Source organism: Vicia villosa, unplaced genomic scaffold, assembly GCF_029867415.1.
Source record: "Vicia villosa cultivar HV-30 ecotype Madison, WI unplaced genomic scaffold, Vvil1.0 ctg.000364F_1_1, whole genome shotgun sequence".
Taxonomy (NCBI): Eukaryota; Viridiplantae; Streptophyta; class Magnoliopsida; order Fabales; family Fabaceae; genus Vicia; species Vicia villosa.
The window spans coordinates 59,752-80,570 of record NW_026705165.1 but is presented as its reverse complement, the minus strand read 5'-3'; the positions used below and the strand labels follow the sequence as shown (position 1 = coordinate 80,570).

The following is a 20,819-nucleotide window of genomic DNA, read 5'->3' as shown; positions in this document are numbered from 1 at the left end:
ATGACAACCAATAATAATTAAGGACGTTTTATTAAATTATTATATTTAATTAATCAATCATTATTTTTTTTAATCTATGTACAACAACCTTAAAACTTTTATTTTGAGACGGATGGAGTAGCTTACAAAGATGACATTGAATTTCATTTTTCTCCACCTCCCACACTCATTTTTTTATTATCTTTGTAACATATGCTTGATAGTAGGAGTGGCAAAATGGGCCCAGCCCGCGGGGAAAGCCCGTTTTACCCGCACTTTTTTGCGGGGCGGGGCGAGGTTTTAGGCCCGCTCCCTTTAATGTGCCTACCCCGCCCCATTTTTTTGAGGGCTTTTGCGGGCATGAGCTTTTTCATACAATTTTACTATTTTTAGGCCTAAAAGGTTCAATGCCCCCGGGCTTTCTCCGCTCCGCCCTCACTTTTTTGCAGGGCGGGGCAATGTTTTAGGCCCGCACTCTCAAATATGTCTGCTCCGCTCCGCACCGTTTTTTCGCGGGTTTTTGCGAGGCGGGCCTAAACGGGACTGGCATGCCCGTTTGCCACCCCTACTTGATAGTATCTTCTTGTTTGGCTTGAACTTGACTAGAACTTAAAACACTCATTTTATAAATATAAATTAACAACAAATTTTCAATTAATAAATTATATTGAAAAATAAATAATATTGGAGCTATTAAGAAAAAGAATACTTGGTCTAAAAAAATATAAAACTATAAAAACAAAAAAGTAAATGCAAAAGATGAAAAAACAAAAAATAATGAAAAATGAAAAACAAAGGCATATGAAAGTAAATACTTCTGGTCACGTTATTAAAAAAGTAAATATAAATAAATAAATACTTCTGGTCCATAGATATGACACATTATAAAAATATAAAACTATTAACTTCGCGAGTGATTCAATTAACTATTTCCCACATACTAAGAAAAGTGTATAAAATTAAGAGAGAGAATAATCTTTCACTATTAGTACCTCTTATCATATATTGAGAATGATGAAACTTTTATAAATTAGAAGGTATAATTGAAAATGTATTGGAAATTGAAATGAGTCATTTATTTTGAGACACTATTAGACACTATTTTGAAATGACTCATTGTGGGACGGAGGGACTACGTCAATAGGACACGTTATAAAAATATTTCTGGATAGTACTAATTTACTAAACTACAAAACTAAAATATATGTGAAATATTGGATCGAACTATAGTATGGTCGAATGGCAGCTTCTTAGTTTGATAATTCGGGAGGTTCATAGCATGTCGTCGAAGTCTATTCTCATGTTGTGGGCGAAGTATGCTAGGACTGTTAGCATGTCAAATTTGTCCTGGATTAGCTTGTGTAATGGGCCTATGTGAAAAAGCTCATTAGTTTAGTGTGTTAGTTTTCTTATAAATAGCATCCTAGTCTCTCATTATTGCATAGTGCAAATCCTAATTAGGGTGAGAGATGTTATTTATTATTCTGTAACACTTATAATATGGTTTCAAAGAGAAAGTAAAGAATAGCAGTTTATAACCAATTCATTGTGTTCTTATTTCTTCCCTCTTTGCCACCCTTGTGTGTTTCTTGCCAACAAAGAAATCTATTATACTTTGTTATTCCATCATCGTTTTCACAACAAATTGGTACGGTGAGCGTGAAGAAGATGACGTTAACAAAGTATGAGATTGAAAAGTTAACTGGAGTAAGCGATTCTAGTCTATGACGCTTGAAGATGAAAGTCATATTGGCTCAGTAGGTTTGGTTAGAAGCGTTGAAGAGAGTCGCGGTCATGGACGTTGCGTTAAGAGGGAAGGAGAAAACGACTATGATAGAGAAAGTCCACAACGCCATCTTATTTGAGCCTTGGTGATAAGGTTCTCTAGAAGGTTTCGAAGGAGACGACGACGTCATGTTTATGGGTGAAACTCAAAAGTTTGTAGTTGACCAAATCATTGGTCAATTGCCTCTACCTAAAGCAAGCTCTGTATTCATTCAAGATGAGTGAAGACAAAGTTTTGGTTGAGCAGTTGGATATGTTCAACAAGTTGATTCTTGATCTTGAAAATATCGATGTCAAGATCGAGGATGAAGATCAAGCGTTGTTGTTAAATAATACCTTAAATATTATAAACTATGCGATGTCTTCAAAAACTAGCATTGGTCCGCCAACAACGACACCATTTTGTTACAAGCATAAAAGTAAGTTTTATAATTATCGTATCCACAGAGACGGGTGGTTTTAAACACAATTCAATTGTTTTTAAGATTTTAAGTAGAAAAGGGTTTTATAGCTGTTTTGAGGCGTGAAAGTTAATGACAGAAAATAAAATGGAGATTTCGATGTTAAGAGTTAGAAAATTAGTTAGGGGTAGATTTTGTCATTACATATTTATCATACATAACCATAGGTCAGTAATATGCTCTTTACTCAGCTATTAATATTTTGTATCTCCTGTTGATCTCAACGCCATGAGATTAGTGCATTAATTAATAGTTGGTGTCTCGGTCTATTAACCAACACAAAACATTAAGTTTCAACATTTATAAAGCAGCAAAACTCCACATCGATCCAATTACAGTACGTGTAAATATTAAACCTAACCATATGTCTAGGCATTAGCATCCAATAGAGGATAATCTTGGATCTAGTAATAACAAACACCTTTAGAATGTCAAGTTACGCCATAAAAACAAGTTGTAGGTAGTAAATAAAAATCAGTAATTAAGATTACAAAGTCAATATTAAAGCTTGAGTAAATTTACATACACCATGACCTATTCAATGCATGGATATAATGACTTCATATAACCCCCAACAAAGAGAGTTTTAGCAACGCTTACTCATCGTAGTTGTACCGGTAATCCCGCAAAGACAAGCTTGGAAGTTTATATGTCATGTCACTTGAGCATCGCTTCTCCCTTAAATCTTCCTATATTATTCTTTTGTTGTAGACCAAGATGAACTTACTCTAATTCTATACTAACTCACTCCACCAAAACTTCCTTAGAACAGAACTAAAAGCCCATATTTGTAGGTGTTGATTTAGGGTCCTCGCTAGGCAAACCGCCCATTTATGTCTAACGAGCCTGCTTTCTTCTAAATTTAGTAATGTTAGTTGTCTGACATATGGCCCTAGTTGCCTTGCTTCGATAGGTGCACCTCCCATGCTCTTAACTCAAAAATCTTTTATTCATCATGAAGTATTTTAGCATTGAAGTGTCATATGTCCTTCTGAGCTCGCTAGGCGGGCCAATGAACATGGCCTAGCGAGTCTTGCTTTGCAGGGACTTGCTCTGACTTGGTCTTTATGTGCTGAATTGTGGTTTTCTAGTCCTTTTACATGTTTTTAGTTAATGTATTTTAGGAAAGCCTAAACAGGTGTTCTATCACTTTTTATAGACAAATTGATGATTTTTTATTAATTGCTTGTAAAAAAAATAATAAATACCTATATATTTTTTGTAAATTTGACACTTATTAGCCCATCATAGTCATTGGAATAAATTCAACATCATCTTGTATTCCACGTCACATTTCACCAATAGTAGTTTGAATTGTCATCCATATATCATATATAAGTATAATTAGTACCATAATTAGATATGATTTCATTCATTCTTGCAAGTTGCACCTTACAGATTTGAATGTTTGGATGCTAACATTTTAGATACATCTCGTTCTCCTCCCACCTGAGACTCTTGCCGTTGTATCGAAAAACTTCTACAATGACCTCCATCAATACTTTTTACCTAATTTTTTGTTCCACGCTAAAATATGTTCATCTAAATTAATCAATTGTATTTTTGTCCGTGATTAGTGATGTTCCATAGGTGTAAGCAAAAGATGTCGATAAACTATTTTCTATTATCAAATAGGAGTAGCAAATGTCATCTTTGAAAAGGAAAACGACAAAAGAGGGTTTTGCTTATGTGTGCATAAAAAAGATTCTGACCAACGCTATGATTGAAAAGTATGATTTCTTTTGTCCTAATCATTATTTGAAGAAGTCTTTTCGTGAGTGATTTGAGAAACAATAGAAGTGCATTTTCATTGTATCAAGACATCAATTTGGTAGGAACCTTTATCTATTACTCAAACATTGTTTGACAAGGACGGTTGTAGATATCACAGTTTTTTCACTTTCTTTTGTCAATTATGTGATTATTTCAATAGGAGAACGGGGGAAATCAAGAACTTACATGCAAAGTTGAGGAAATTAAAGTGTTTACTATGATATGCATCATCAAAATTTGTTGGTTATTACTATAATTCAATTTAAAAGAAAATTAATAAAATAATGAAAAATTAAAAAAATTATTTTAAAAATAACTATTCCAAATAAATTTGAAGTTTGAAGTTTTTATGTAAATTTTTTTTACACAATAAAAATCATTTAAAAAAAACTAAAACGGACCCTAATATTATCATTTTTTATTTGATGTGAACAAAGTTGTTTTCACGAATAATGAACAGTCTAACCATTTATGTTTTTTAACAAAGTGATAAATAAAACAAGAAGAAGAAAAAAAACAAAGATAATGCAAGTTAAAAGATACTACCAACATAAAGATACTGTTGAAAGTATATGCAAAAGCATGTAACTTGATGCTTAAATTAGCTTTCTAATAATCTTCATGTGCTTTTGAAATTAGTTTATGGAAGAAAAAGATGATTAAGGAAGATATCACAGCTAATAAGATTGATAAGATAACCAGAAATCACTATAATATTATTTGTTATTGATAAGATTCAAAAGAAATTCTAATTCAAAAATTTGAAGAAAAAAAAAAACAGTTCACTTCTCAATAAGAGAAATTTTAATTTATTTCAAACTTTTTGCAAATGAGGTTACAAACACTTAAAAAAAATTGCATAAGTGACACCACTCTCTAGACTCAAGTCTCATATTGGATTATATAATTTTTTCTTAAAATAAATGTATGAAAATAAATTATTTTCAGTGACATGAGATCATCTAAATTTATATTAAAACTATTAAATTTAGAATTTATATTAATACTTGAATCATCTAGCAAGTCCAAACAATATTTCCTTTGCATAAAAAATTTTCAAATTTGGAATGTGTAAATTCAATCCCAAGTATTTGAGCTTACCTAGATCCTTAATCCTAAAAAATTGTGTGGTGTAACTTTAATAAAATTCAATTCAGATATAGTGCCACTGGAAAAGATCACTTCATCCACATAGACAAGAAGAGTTGTGAATGATGAAGGAATGTGCTTAGTGAAGAGAGAATGATTTGAATTGGCTTTGTATTCAAGTTATATATACATGAATTTATGACCATTGTATTTTCTGACAGTTTTGTGACATAATATTGAGTTTCAAGCATGGTGGTGAAGTTATGTACTTGAACAGAGAATTCTGATTTATCTTTTAGCAAAATAATCCCAAAAAATATTGTATGTTCATCTAGAATGGTGAGGAAATATTTATGAATCAAAATCTTTAACATGACTCTAACATTTTGGAAGAACTCCAACAAGAAGACATTGCAAGATAAATTTTTTCAGACTAACATGAACCAGGGATTTACTATACAATAGTTTCAGCCACCTACAAGAAAAGTAGCACCTGCAAGAAGCAGATATCATAACCCCCAAAAAAATGGAGAACAGCTTACATTTAACACATTCAAGTTATACCTAAATCTATATTAACAGTATGATGGTAAACTCTATGAAGTGCCACTAAAACTCTTGTTGAAATTAGCAACAATAAGTCGATTATTATATATATACCATCTTACATATGACTTGGTCTTCTCTTCCCAGAATCTGTTCTTAGCCTCTTTACGGGATTAGCCCACCCAACTGACCCATTTGGTTGTTGAGATGGTTGGCCGACCCATCCTTGAGTCTGTTGAGTTAATCTATCTTTGGGGACTGAACCTGCCCCAGGACTTCTCATCGGCGGCGAAACAGGACCAGTCCTAGTCTTCACCGTTGATTTCTCCCTGTCGTTTCTTCTTTTCTTGCACACGACTAGCTCACCTGGATGAGTCAGTAGTGGTGGAGAATCATCCTGCAGCCGGGGTTGCTCTCGTATACTGCTGCTGCTAACATTTCCGGTTTTTGATTCCTTCGGTGGCATACGGACTCTAATCCTACTGTTTTCTCCACTAGAAGCTGATCCGCGTTGCAGTGGTCTTTGTGAAGGGTGGGGATCAGGTTCCACCTCGTTCATCAGCTTGTGCCTCTTGCCTTGCCCAACAGCTACTTGCCTTGGAGATGATACGGTGGTTGAGGCAGAAATTGGACCGGCAAAAGAGAGTGCACTTCTTGCGTCTCGGAAGTCGGTATCAGGAAATGCAATTTTCAATATATCAAAAAAGAGATCATGAACCTTCCTTGCTTCAGTTCTTACCTGAAAATAATGATGTATTTAACATTTAACATTCATAGTAATTTTGGTAGTAGACCCTTCAGGAATTCTATATTAGACAGCAATAAGTAACTGAAGATGAAACATCTAGATTTCTTCATAAAAAATAAAACTAATGTCCGGAGTTGTTTTCGGAAAACGACAATTTTCATAAAGTGAACCATTTTGTATGAAGATACAGATAAGAAATCTCACCTCAAGGGAAAAACCATAATAATGCATTGCACTCTTTAACATGAACTGCACATCAAATACAAGATCCGTGGCTCCAGTATACTCCAATTTATCAATCCGCTGATCAATCTTCCGTAGATCCAACAAGTTATTCCCAGACCCACCACTGAACCCAGAATTCTCAATCCTCTTCCACAAATCTGTTAACAGAGGTACAATTTGATGGCCTTCCTTGTCTATTCTCCTTTGGAGCTTGCTAATTACATTTTTGCACTGCAAGTGCAATAATTGCATGAGTTCAAATGCTAACAGTATTGGCAAACAAGAATGTGAGATAGAACATCTTGTAACAAGTGCAATTAAATTAATACAGCCAACAGACAGTCTTTGTGGAAAGTGAAAATTAACATAGTAAAAAATATTCTCAGGATTTCAGCCAGTAAAAAATATTAGGGAAATGCTAACGAGTGCCCCTGGGGCACTCTTTAAGTGATTAAAGTGATAAGTTTTTTTTAAAATGCGTGTATTTAATGCATTGAAAATGCATTGGAATTTGAAATATTGACTTTTGTAAAGAATATTTTCTTTATTTAGTATCCTTAAAGAGTGCCCCGGGGGCACTCGTTAGCATGACCCAAAATATTATTGGGCTTGCACGCACCCTTAATTGGCAACCTTTTTTGTCACATACCTAATATTGTAAATCGAGAAAAAAATAAGTATTACTGCTTGACATTATAAGACATGCAATAGACACTCGATCCAAGAAAACACAACCACCACAGTAGAAGAAAATAAAATGATTGTTCAATTAACGACACGTACCCTTCTCTGGATGATTTCTGTCATCCTAGAGCCATGAGCAGAGGATCCACTTGAATTGATAGGCTTCCCCTCCCAGCTTTCCCTGGAATGTTCGCCACCATCCTCTGAAGGAGCAGATATGGCATTCAAACGAGTAGGCTTTGGTGAACCATGTAATTTGGATGTATTAGCAACCCTCCTTGAAGGTAAAGTTCGCTTATTTTTTAATGAAGTGTTTTGATCATTCCTGCTGGCATTTGAATCTACGTGGGATTTTGATTCTAGGTCAGTCCTCAGCTGTGCCTGATATTTACAGTCTGCTTGGACTGACAAACGAGGTATCATTTCACTACCAGATCTTTCTTCAGGTTTTTCAGTGGCGTGACGGGGTCGAACGCGAAGACTACGTTTGCGTTTAATCTTTGGCTTCTGCAAAACTTGTTCATCCTCACCTTCATCACGATCATGAATCCAACTTCCAGACTGTTGATGCTCCATGTGAGAATCAACAGACATTGCAATTTCCCCTTCCTCTAACTCATCTGTCTGGCAAAAATTATCACAATAAAATCAGAATAAGATAGAAAACCACCACGAAAAAAATATTCAAAATACAAATAAAGCAACATACCATCCTTTTTGAAATGGAACCTGGCCGGGCATCTAATGCTGACAGGGAGCCAAATTTCTGAGAGGAAATTGATGGTGATACTATCTGTGTCACTTTTTTACCGTCAGAGGAAGATCCAGAGGAACCAGCTTCTTGAACCACCTGATTATTTCTGGCAATTTCTAAAGATTGAGAAAATTCATATCCACCATCACATAGACCATCTTCCATCTGATCTTTATCAATGGGCTGAGCTCCATCGGCTCCACTATACCCATCATCTTCCAAATCTCCTGTTTCCCCTTCTTCATTTGCAGACCCATTTCTCTCTTCAAAGCTTGCTTCAGAGTATTCCAAATCTTCATCTTCCAGTTCTTTATAGCTAGTATGTTTTTTCGGTCGTCCTCTTTTTCTTTCTGAACCAAGTTCACTTGTATCCACGGCAACACTACCACCCAATAAACTTTTCTTCAATGGTCTTTTTGATAAAGCAGCAACAGCAGTATTAACTTCTTTTGTATTGGCACGAATCCATTTAGGCACATGATCATACCGTGTCATATCATCAATCCAATCCAGTTCATCATCCATTTGATCAAACAGTTCCACTTCCTCCTCGCTCCTAGCAATCATGCGATTTACCTCCTGCAATGACGGCACATCATGGACAGTTTCTTGATACCTCTCGTCATCGTGTAATAATGTCTCCAAAGTCAAACGCCTTTCTTCATGTGTTGTTCTTTGATCGAAACGCCCAGCATTAATTACCTCATCAGCCATATCTATCTTATATTGCTGAATATTGTTTCTTATTAGGCCCTCAATAGATCCTATGTAGCGATCCTTGCCTACAAGTTCATCCTCCAAATCAGCAGTGCCTCCACCTCTCATTTCATCTTCCTTCTGATGACTAGGGATTTTATCGACAACTGCTTCCATGTAGATAACCTTGACTGGTCTTTTCTGTCCAATACGATGAGCTCTGGCAACAGCCTGCTCCTCATTTTTAGGATTTGGATCAGGGTCATATATAACAACTGTGTCAGCAGACTGAAGATTAAGGCCTCTTCCAGCAGCTCGAATACTAAGCAAGAAGATGAAACAGTCAGAATCAGGGCCATTGAAGTCATTTATAGCTGATTCACGGTCTTCCAAACTAGTTGTCCCATCAATTCTTCTGTACACAAGTCTTCGCCACTGCAGGTATTCTTCCAAGATGTCAAGAAGTTTTGTCATGGTACTGAACAGTAGAACTCGATGTCCGGTTCTTTGAAGTTTTATGAGGATCCTATCCAGGATCCACAATTTTCCACATGATTTTACAATGAACTCTTTAGATAAGTCACTGAAGAATGGATAATTAAGCAACGGATGATTGCATGTTTTCCGAAGCTCCATGCATCTGTTGTTTAAAGTTTTATATTGTTTCACCTGGTAGTTAGGATTCCTCTGAAGTTTACGTTCCTCATCCTCGGGATCAAGACGAAGAGTACCAGTTGATTTGACCCAGTCATAAATAGCACTCTGGACAGATGACATTTTACATCGTAAAACTATGGAGTCCTGCAATGCAACAATAATACTAGGTCTGAGCCACAAGAAAATAAACAAATGGTCAAGTAAAGTTAGGGGGCTATAATCATACCTTTGGTGGTAGTGAGCCTTCAACATCTTCAACACGGCGCCTGAGCATGAAAGGCTCAAGAATCTGATGAAGTCGATGGATTGTGATGACTTTCTTTTCTGTCTCGAGCCAATCATCCTCTGCATTTTGAGTAGGACCTTCTTTTTGAAATGGTTTTGAGAACCAATCATGAAAGGCTTTCTTATTATCAAAAACCTCAGGGAGAAGTAAATTTAAAAGTGACCAGAGTTCCTTCAAATCATTCTGCAAATAAAATCACACCACAACCAATCCCATCAACAAAATTTACATTGTGTCAAGTATCTATAGATTCTATATGACTTATCAATTAGCACTTATTCCCTTTGGAATTAAATGTAAGCAAAAAAGTACCATCCTTGACACCACTAGTACTTGAAACCAACTCCATTAAGAATATCTAGTAATTGAGGGTAGAGAGCAACCAAGATAAGTAATAGGTCAAGCCATTATAGAGGATTTGGAATTAATGGTTGTCTGTTATGACACTGATATTTGTATGGAGTTACTTTGAAGTATCGATACCAGATTGAAAATGTTCTGTACAGGATCTCATAATCCCTTTATTATTTTTAATTTTGACCCTACAATTTGATTTTGCATAATTCAACAAATAAGGAAGACCAAGAAGATTAAAAACTGTACAGTTGATGGCCAGAATGGTATTGTTTGATCCAAGTAGTGCACAAAAGAAATAAAAGTATATGCAGTAACAGACACTATTTGTTTACAATAATGCAGTATGTTGTATCAAAAGAAAGCAGACCTGCAACGGTGTTCCTGTCAAAAGCAGACGTCTTTGACAACGATACCTATCAAGGTCACGTGCTAAAACTGAATCTCTATCCTTCATTCTCTGTGCTTCATCAATCACAATATACTTCCAATCAATTTTTGAAAGTTTTGCCCGGTCATACATGATGAACTCGTAAGTAGTCACCAAGACATTAAACTTCAGAGCAGAAACCTATTGTAAATATAGAAAGGAAAATTAGGCAGTAATTAACAAAATTATAGTGAGAATTAGGAGGGATGATTTTATTCTCCTTAACTTTATTTTATCTCATTAGGTCCTATTTGATTTTAGTACGATTTGTATTGATTTATTTCAAACCATTAATAGTCCTAATGATTGGGACAACATTAATTTATTGTAACGTCTGTTTATAAACAGACTCAAACTGTGTTGGTAAACATGAAAGTAACTTTGCCATTACTTAACAGTACGTGTGAATAACTTGAGGCACACTTACTTGATGAAATAATTTTGTTCGATAATCTTTCCCTCCAGCATAAAAAATGCATGACACAGATGGTAACCACTTATATAACTCACTCTGCACAATAAAGATAGTTTTTCTAGTTAAAAAATTACAAAATAGTAATATTAATCAAATGAACAAGTTTAGAGACTCACCTTCCAGTTAACCATAACAGCATTTGGGACTATTATAAGATGTGGACCATAGTTTCCTTTGAATTCCATCAAGTATGCAATCAATGCCATAACCTAGGGAAAGAAAAAAAATGTAAGTTTAAAAATTATTACAGTAAATTATTATGCAATACCCTTAAAAAACAGATGAACATTTTACATCTCCCATATAAGACACACTGAACTTAACTATGAAATATGAAATCACTAAGCTGCCAAAAAAGATAATGATGTATATCTTTTTTCAATCTAAGGAAGAGAAGAGCAACAAAAATAAGGCTAACCTGTACAGTTTTACCAAGACCCATCTCATCAGCTAAAATTCCATTTAATTTGTTGTTGTACAAAGAAAGCATCCATTGCAATCCAACCTTATTAAAAAAGTGTCAGCCTTGAAAACATGCTCAAGAATACAACATAAGGCAATAACTTAAAGAATAACTATTTCAATAATGTAGCAACCTACAAGCTGATAGTCTCTCAAAGTTCCAGCTCGTAACAGGGATGGTTGTCTTACAACCATTTCATTCACCGCATGTGCGAGGTTGTAATACCTGGAATGTATAAAAATAAATTCAGTTTTAAAAAACAGATATATAAACATGATCAGGGTACTTAAATCAAAATGCGCAGAAAAAAATACATAAACACATTTTGCATAAAAATTTCATTACAATCACACCTTCCCTCGAGTATTTGAGTAAAAACGCAAAACATACATAAATATTAAAACTAAATCAACAAAAACTCACTTGTTGACAGATGAACTGTCTCTAGGAGCATTCATCTCGAGAAAACGATTCCTAATCATCACTTCCTCTCCTGCACAAGCAGCAGCAGCTCTGACTTCTTCTTCAGAAAGACCCTATGGTCAAAAACAAATAATGAATCAGAGACATGCAAATGATGATCTTATAGAACAAGTTTATATAGGAAAAAATCAGAATCCTCAAAAACTAATACGCATAGAAAAAATGGGATTTAACAAAGACTTTTTTTTCAAAATATTAGATCAGTGAAGGAGAGGGGTTAATGAAACATGCCTGCAACCTTGCAGCAGCAGCAGCTGCTTTTGCTGCCTCTTCTACTTCTTGTTGGTTTTTGGCAACTGTTATCTTACTTCCTAGTTTATGTAGATACTCCTCAGTCTGGGATAAGAAAGATGAAAGAACTTCATATCTCTCTGCAGCATCACCCGGAATGCTAGTCTGCTGTTCCAACAACATCTCCCTATATCTGTCAACATCATTGTTTTTTAGGGCTTCCATCCTTCTATTTCTATCGTCATCTTTATGTTTTGAGAATTCCCGCAACATCCTCTCATGATATTTGGCCACCCCCCTGTTGCGGGCAGTACGGGCATCACGAATTGCCCAGTGTGCCTCAAGAAGTTTCTTACGCCATAGAAATATAGATTTGAGTTGCTTCTCCCTAGCAGCTTTTTGAGTTGCCTGTACTTGTCTAACAAGTTCCACCCTCTGGCGTTCACACAACCTAACAAACTTACGATATGGCCTATCTGGCATTGCCATTATCTCTTGTTGCTGTTGATCAATCTCATCCCTCAAACGTGCCTGAAGATCTAAAAGGCGGAGCTTTTTCTCTTCAATTTGCAGTCTCAACACAAGGTCAGGCCTAATTCGTTTCCTCTCTAAGTTTACAGCCAATAAGCCTTCAATCTTCTTCAAATTTTCTGTTCGCTTCTTGCCAAGTACTTCTATGCCTTCCTCAAAAAGAAGATCTTTGACATCATATGCCAGTGATAAATTATTGCTGTTGTTTACCATCATAGATGACCCAAAAGAGTCATGTTTCCTAGTGAAGAACGGAAAATCAAACAGGGGTCCATGATATTTTCTGGTTGGTCCCACATCCTTTGGCTGAGAAACAGTGTTTGCCTGTGCCGGTTTTGTAATTTGCATTGTGTCAGATACAGAGGCTTGTGGTGCAATTGCCTTCCCCCTATCTAATGCCAACTCATTTCTAACAGGAGTACTGTTATTTCCATGTTCATTGTCCTGCTTTGGCTTAATAGAGGATCCAATTGGTTTCTGCTCTTCCTTTCCAGCAGATGATGTTGAAGCAGATTCCTTTGATACAGACGGCACAACAGCTTGAATATGAACTGGTGGCGGAGCAGATTTCTCATCTCTTGAAAAGGATTCCTGCTTTACAGAACTGGGTCCATTAACAGCAGGATTAGATTGTGATTCATTGGCCTCAACATGCCGTGGTTGTTCTGGCACAATATTTCCAGCAGATTTGACTTGATTTTGTCCTCCTGCAGGATGGTTTGGGTGTTTTGCCTGCAACTCAAGAGGTGGTGGAGTGATAGCTTGAAGAAGTTCTTGAGGCAGAGTACCTTCTCCTTTCTATAAGCCAACAGAAAATAAATTAGTACGATTAAGAATACATATAGCACATCTTTGCTGGAAGTATATATATACATAACACAAGCACGCATAAGGGGACGGAATTAGAAAGATGCAGATAAAGAGAAAAGACTTGGAGAATCAACCTTTAACCGCCTAAATGCTAGTATCTGTGCTTTAAGAACATGTAGCTGTTGTTTCGTAAATCCATTTTGTCGCTCATGCATCTGAGCTGGAGCCCCTTGAGATTTAGCAGAATTTCCCGAACCCCCTTCTTTTGTTGAGCCTCCAGCCTGTGTCGTAGATTGGTTTAACTGCCTCGGGTACTGCATTTGAGGAGGTTCTGTACCAGAAGATGAACCTTTTGCATTCAAAGGATGGTCTGCACCTAGGTTCATGGTTGCAGAGGATTGCTGAGAATGATAAGAGGGCATTCCATTTCCAGCTTTTACTTGTTGCCTCTGAGGAGCTTGAGACTCTTTACCATGAACGTTGAATTGCTGCATGGCCATGTCGCTGGACTGACCAGCTGTACCAGCATTTGCCATTGAGCCGAGATGGCTGGGAGGAACTGTATGCCTGGCTTTCGATGAACCTGACTGCCCAGACATGTCACTTGATGAATTAGCATGCGCCGAGCTCTCACTTGCAACTGCTGGAGAATTAACCTGCTGCTTTGAAACAGGGACCGATGACGACTGTGCGCCGATGTTGCTCTCACTGGTTTTTGGTGGTAGGGCCATCCTTGACTGCATCAGTGGAATGAGCTTTGCCATTAAATGTGCATTTGTAGGATGTGATAAATCAATATTATTCTCACGTGCCCATGCCTGCATGGCTTGCAATTGAGCAGCTACTGCAATCTGGCTGTTCATAACATTTTGGATGCCGTGCTGTGCTTCTGGTGCTTGAATGGGTCTTATCTGTTGTCCTTGCTCCATCTGCTTTTCTCCACGGACATTGTGTTCAGATGAATTCCTAGAAGACGATCCTTGAGCTTGATTCATTGCCTGCATTGCCATAATGTCCTGCATTTTCAGATTTCCCATGCGCATTTCCTGATCTTTTACAGATGCAGGGTTTAACATTCCCATCTTAGCATGCTGTTGCGTATGAACTCCCAAAGTAGGCTTTTGTTGCGCAGCCTGGAAAGCATATTGAAGATATGCTTGGTGGACAGGGTTTAACATTTGCTGCTGCTCGCTATTTTGACCTCTGAGCTGAGCATCTTGATTGGAACCATGTTGCTGAGCTATATCGGTGAATTTTCGAGACTGCTGGGGCAGTTGCATAGCATTAGGTTGTTGGAAATTGTTACTCCCAAATACACCTTGACGCCCTGCTTGATATGCTAAAAATGCTTCATTTCCTTCAGGCTTTCTAAGCAGCTGCTGTTGAAATGTCTGCATTTGAATACAGTTACATAAAGTCATTGTTCCAATAACACTAATCATTTGGCAGAAAGGTTGCACTAATAACAAGACATACATACATAGCAAGCAGAAAATCAGTCATATATCAGTGATCACGGTATTTCAAGAAAGAAGATAACGTGATGATTGCATTAGATACAAAACTAAGTCAACAAGTATAAAATTAATGACATCCCTCAGATCTTGCTATTAATACGTAATAATAGTAAGTTATACGTGAATCAACAATATGCAGAAGCTGACGAAACAGCACTTTTAACACCTGCAACCTCAGCTTGTCTGGTTGTTATCAACAATCAATCAACATCTTTAAACCAAAACAAATACAACAACACAAACCTCAAGTTTTATCAATTAGACATTTCATAAGCCTTATCAATGTCTAAGAGAAAACTCCAGGAACATTTCAGAAAAGAAATAGTTACTATATTTCAAAACAAGTAAATAAATGTCACATATTGAACATAAAATAAATGCAAAAAAGACCAAACAGTTATTGAGAAAAAAACATATCAAAACCCACCACAGATATCATAGTGATTAAAAGGAAACTTAACTAGAATAAACTGACAATGACATCACATAACTGATCCTGAGTTCAATTCAAAGACTACCATTTTATACAAAAAAAATAAAAAATCAACATAAGCACATACATAGTTTGACTACTCTAGTACAGCCGAAAATTAATTGTGGTTGAAATAAAGAAACAACAATTCCGACAATCTAGGACAGAAAAAAAGACAGGTAAGAGGTTGTCACAATTAAAACCCAAAATGAAAAAGAAAATAAATAAGGAAATTTCAGCATAACCCAAATTCCAACCCCCACTACACAGTACACTCCCAATTCCCAAAACACCATAAAAATTCAAAAACCCATAAACCAAAAAAAGCAACCTTTGCACACACCACACACTACTACTGAAACAAAGATCATAAATTAAGCTAAAACTCATAAATCCCACACCTGTCTAGAACCTAGCTGCTGCTGTTGCTGGTGTTGTTGCTGGTGTTGTTGCTGCTGCTGTTGCTGCTGTTGATGGTGTTGCTGCTGCTGCAAAGATTCAAATCCTAACTGTGATGCTGAAGATGAAGATGAGGGCGAAGCAGCTGCCGAAGTCGACGGCCGACCCGCCGGCCGGCCAGGACCACCACCACCGGAATGCATACAAACTAACTCAGAATTTCAATGGGTACTACACGTGGCAATAAACAACCCCACAATTTCCAGATCACTCACACTACAAACTACAAACCCAGCCCAAAAAAAACAAAATTTTCAAAATCAATTCGACCCCACAAAACGAAAAACCTCAAATCCCAAGAAAACCCCAAAATCTTCGGGGTTCCTTTGATTCAAATAGCTTAATTTTTCTGCTTTTTTTCTCTCTCTAGCTGAAGCTTGTAGACACCGATTTTCTCTCTCTAAAAACCCGCGATTTTAGGGAGAAGATGGATCTTGGGAATCGAAGGGTGGTGACAGAGAGGGGAGTTGTCCGAATCGGTGTGGAAATTCCACTGAGCGATTGTGCAATTTTTGGTCAAACCCTAGCTATTTTTTTTTTGTTTTTTAAAAATAAAGAAAATGGTTTTTTTTTTCTAGAGAGAGGAGAGAGAAAAAGTTGAGGTTGGTAAAGTTGAGAGTGTATTATTAAAGAAGGACCCTTTTGTGTTTGCCCCTTCTTTCTCGTTAAAATTACCGACGTAGCCCTTTCTTAAATTATGAATCTTGTTTTATTTTTTTATTGTTTCACAAAAAAAAAAAATTACTTTTACAATTTTTTTTATTTACAATGTATTGGAATATTGTAAATTTGAACGGGCATAGAGTTTGTTTTTTCAATTATTTTTAAAAAATAATATTTAGAATTGTATAAGTTTTGTGTTGGCGACATCGAAGATACGACGATTAATGACCAGCGTAGATTCGGTGTCTGAGCGCTTCCTATAGGTATAAAAGGATTTCCGATCGCCAGACAATATCTCCTCAAACTAGATCCAATAGGTTGTGATGGAGCATGCTGACTCTATTACACTTTTTCATTATCGTTTAAGTTAATTATTATCGAAAGAGCAGTTGATTTCAGTGACGACCTTCTAGTAAACTTCCGCTTCCCATTGGATTTGGGTCTTTGCATCAAGAAGTAAAGACATACAAGCATAAGGTGGTCGAAGAACAAGAACACAATATAAACTACCGCATCAGAGACAACAAAGCTCATATGTGTTGGATATTATGTTAAGAAACAAATGATGGATATTGTCTCCAGAGAGACTACGGACTAATGGGCTAAGGTAATCACTTTATCCTCATGCATATAAAATATTTATGTCAGTTAAGTTAATGTTGTTGTTGTTAGCTAGTCAAATGTTTATGTGTGTTGTTGTTATTGTGGAGATTGAGACTTAAATGTTAGTGTTGTTGTGATAACATACTTTAAATTTTATTCAAATTATATGTATTTCAAGATGAGACATCATTCACTCAAGAAGTTATATATGACATCTGTTTAAGTTGGACTGGTTGCTTCCTAGAATTATTATGATTTCTCATAGGTTGTTGCATAGTAACTTAAATTAGTATGATATTAATGTATGTATATAATTTTGGGTTGGTTGTAATCAATGTATGTGTTGCCTTGTTAAAAACATGTGTATTATGTCACAAAATGTGTATAGGTTTTTGTCCAAAAATGTTTACGTATGCTACTTTCTTGGTTTACTACAGATTGAGAACATGTCCCAACATGTTAATATATGTGTTGTCAATATATAGGAATAGGATCAAATGACACAAAGGTGTCAAAATTTAATTTGACATCAAATCTCAACCGTTAAAAAAATTGATCCAAAGATCATATTAAATTAAATAATAAAAAAATATGTATATATAATGAAAGTTATGTAATTATAAATAATAATAAAAATTCATCTCGGTTGGTAGTTTCAACCGAGGTAAATACTCTTTTTTAACCTCGAGTAGTAAAAGAAACCAAGCGGTAAAGTTATGTGCGCTTTGAAATAAAAATACGGTTGTTGGGGATTGAATCAATGATCAGTAGAACTTTTCCTTCAGTTGGTATGTCAACTGAGGGAAAAAGTGGCATACTTTCCATGACACCCTTATTTACCTCGATCAGCAGATCGAGGTAAAACCCTTTTCTCAACCGATGTAAAATCAATTATTCGTAATAGTGTCATCTAAACCAGACTTTTATTTGTCTTATCTCAAAAGAATCCAATATTTTATCCTCTTCTAACTAGCGTTTTATTTCCCTTTGCAATGTTATTCTTAAAATAGTTACCAAAATTATAACTAATAGAAACAAACCTCATCTTAATAAAATTGTTAAACCTAACCAAAGTTCATTTATCCTTAATAGATTGATAAATGATAATACTATATTAGCCTATAAGACCTTCAATACTCTTAACAAGAATAAAAGTAGGAATAATTGCTATGTTGGGTTCAAGTTTGACATGGCCAAAGCTTATGATAGGTTTGAGTGAGTCTTTATTGCGAACACCTTAAATTATATAGGTATTCCTAATAATCTGACAAATACTATCATGAAATGTGTTAAAATTGTCTCTTTCTTTGTTCATATTAATGATAAATATTTTAATTGGTTCACTCCCACCATAAGCATTAGGCAATGAGATCTTTTATCCCTCTATCTTTTCATCCTACGTGCTGATGTTCTATTTGGTTTACTTAATGATAGCTAGAATAGGGGCACTATTAAAGGCTTGACTATAGACAAAAATTTTCTAACCATTTCTCATACTTTCTTTGCTAATGATAGCCTAATTTTTTTATAAGGAAAAAAGGAGAATAATCTAGAGAGCTTCATAATATCTTTGAGAAATACCAAATTAAGATCTACAATGAAATGACTAGAAAATGATTCCCTCAAAAACTCTGCGAAGTAAAAAAAGAAAGGATCCTAGATCCAAATTAAGATCTGCAATGAAATGACTAGAAAATTAAGGCAATTTCCTTGAATATAATGTTGAAGATTCATGGTCCATTTTTCGATCTAACATCGCCTGTTTCTCCCGCCGGCAACGTGATATTTACCTTGGTGGCATCGAAGATACGAGAGTTCATACTTAATAACCAGCGTAGGTCCGGTTTCGGGGCGCCTCCTATATGTACAAAAGGATCCCTGGTCGCTGGACAAGATCTCCTAAAATTAGATCAAATAGGTCGTGATGGAGCATGTTGACTCTACTACATTTTTCCTTATCGTTTAGGTCAATTATTACCGAAAGAGCAGTTGATTTCAGTGACAAACTTCTAGTAAACTTCCTCTTCCCTATGGATCAGGGGCTTTGCATCAAGAAGTAGAGACATACAAGCGTTAGTTGGTCGAAGAACAAGAACACAATACAAACTACCACCTCAGAAACAACGAAGCTCATATGTGTGTGGATATTATGTTAAGAAACATATGTTGGATACTATCTTCGAAGAGATTAAAGACTCATGGGCTAAGGTAATCACTTTATCCTAATGCATGTAAAATACTTTTGTTAGTTAAGTTAATGTTGTTGTTGTTGTTAGCTAGTCAAATGTTTACGTGCGTTGTTGTTGTTGTTGTTGTTGTGGAGATTGATACTTAAATGTTAGTGTTGGTGTGATAACATAATTTAAATTTTATTCAAAACATATGTATTTAAAGATGAGACATCATTCACACAAGAAGCTATAAATGACATTCGTTTACGTTGGACTAGTTGCTTCCTAGATTAATTATGATTTAAACTAATTTCTCATAGGTTGCTGCCTAGTAACTTAAATTAGTATGATGTAAATGTATGTATAAAATTTTGGGTTGGTTGTAATTAATGTATGTGTTGTCTTGTTAATAACATGTGTATTCTGTCACAAAATGTGTATAGGTTTTTGTCTAAAAATGTTTATGTATGTTGCCTGCGTGGTTTGCTACAAATTGAAAACATGTCACTATATGTTAATATATGTGTTGTCAATATATATATATATATATATATATATATATATATATATATATATATATATATATATATATATATATATATATATATATATATATATATATATATATATATATTCTTGTGTAAAAACTTTGTATAGTGTAGCTTGCCATCGGAGGTGAGGAAAGCTTAGGGAAAGGATGATATTGTCACTGACTTTGGGGATTTGGGTACTACCATAGTGATCAGTATTGAACCAAGATGGTGTATGGCTTATCCATACTGTGGGAGACTCTTTGTGTGTCTATTAGGTGACGGGTCAGGTCATGGTCCTCCTTATCTGAGATCTTGAGGCCTATTTATAGTGTAGGCCTTAGCTCTTTATTGAATAGTCATGATTAATGGCCATAATAATGTAACTGTCCATTACTCACTTGTAACGTATGTAACTGACCCTAATGGCTCGTAACGCACTTAACCTCCCATAATGGCTTGTAACGTTTCGACTTCCGGTTAAGTACCCGATTTCTGCCTACATGCAGTTCTCGGCTAAATTTCATGTTAGTCAGGTAGGGCATAGTGCTCAGCCATATGCGTATTCCATGCTATAGGTCGCGTCTTTATAAATATCCCGAGTATGGAACAAGCCCCCCGAGTATGGATCTTTGTTGACGAGAAGATATGCTCGGTCATGAAGGTCTCGGATATTTATAGCCATTACATGTGTCAGGAGCCCTCTTGTGCCTAGCTCTGGGATAATGAACCTCAAGCGAGCTTGTCATGGTTTTTATTGAGCCTGGGAGTTGCCTCTGCGAGAGTTACCCGTTTGGTTTTGGTGGGGTCGTAACCGACTTAGTGGCAGGCAAACACCTTAAGGCGTATGCCAATAGCTTTTGCCTACAAGCTTTGTCTTTTGAACTGCCCTTTGTGGCTTTTTATTCTTATGCCTTTCGCTTATTTGATTGCTTTATCATTTT

General features: G+C 35.8%; 1 protein-coding gene across 1 annotated transcript; it reads right to left on the bottom strand.

Annotated features, from left to right (window-relative positions):
* Window positions 1-5,521: 5,521 nt before the first annotated feature.
* LOC131627461 (ATP-dependent helicase BRM-like) lies at window positions 5,522-16,517 on the bottom strand. Its single transcript, XM_058898314.1, has 14 exons — window positions 15,851-16,517; window positions 13,595-14,851; window positions 12,120-13,448; window positions 11,829-11,941; window positions 11,543-11,630; window positions 11,361-11,447; window positions 11,059-11,151; window positions 10,895-10,978; window positions 10,408-10,608; window positions 9,624-9,866; window positions 8,000-9,541; window positions 7,390-7,914; window positions 6,586-6,837; window positions 5,522-6,372 (listed from the first exon to the last, which is right to left on the bottom strand). Exons 1-14 carry the CDS (start codon window positions 16,049-16,051, stop codon window positions 5,752-5,754), a joined length of 6,636 nt encoding a protein of 2,211 aa, XP_058754297.1. The 5' UTR covers window positions 16,052-16,517; the 3' UTR covers window positions 5,522-5,751.
* Window positions 16,518-20,819: the final 4,302 nt, after the last annotated feature.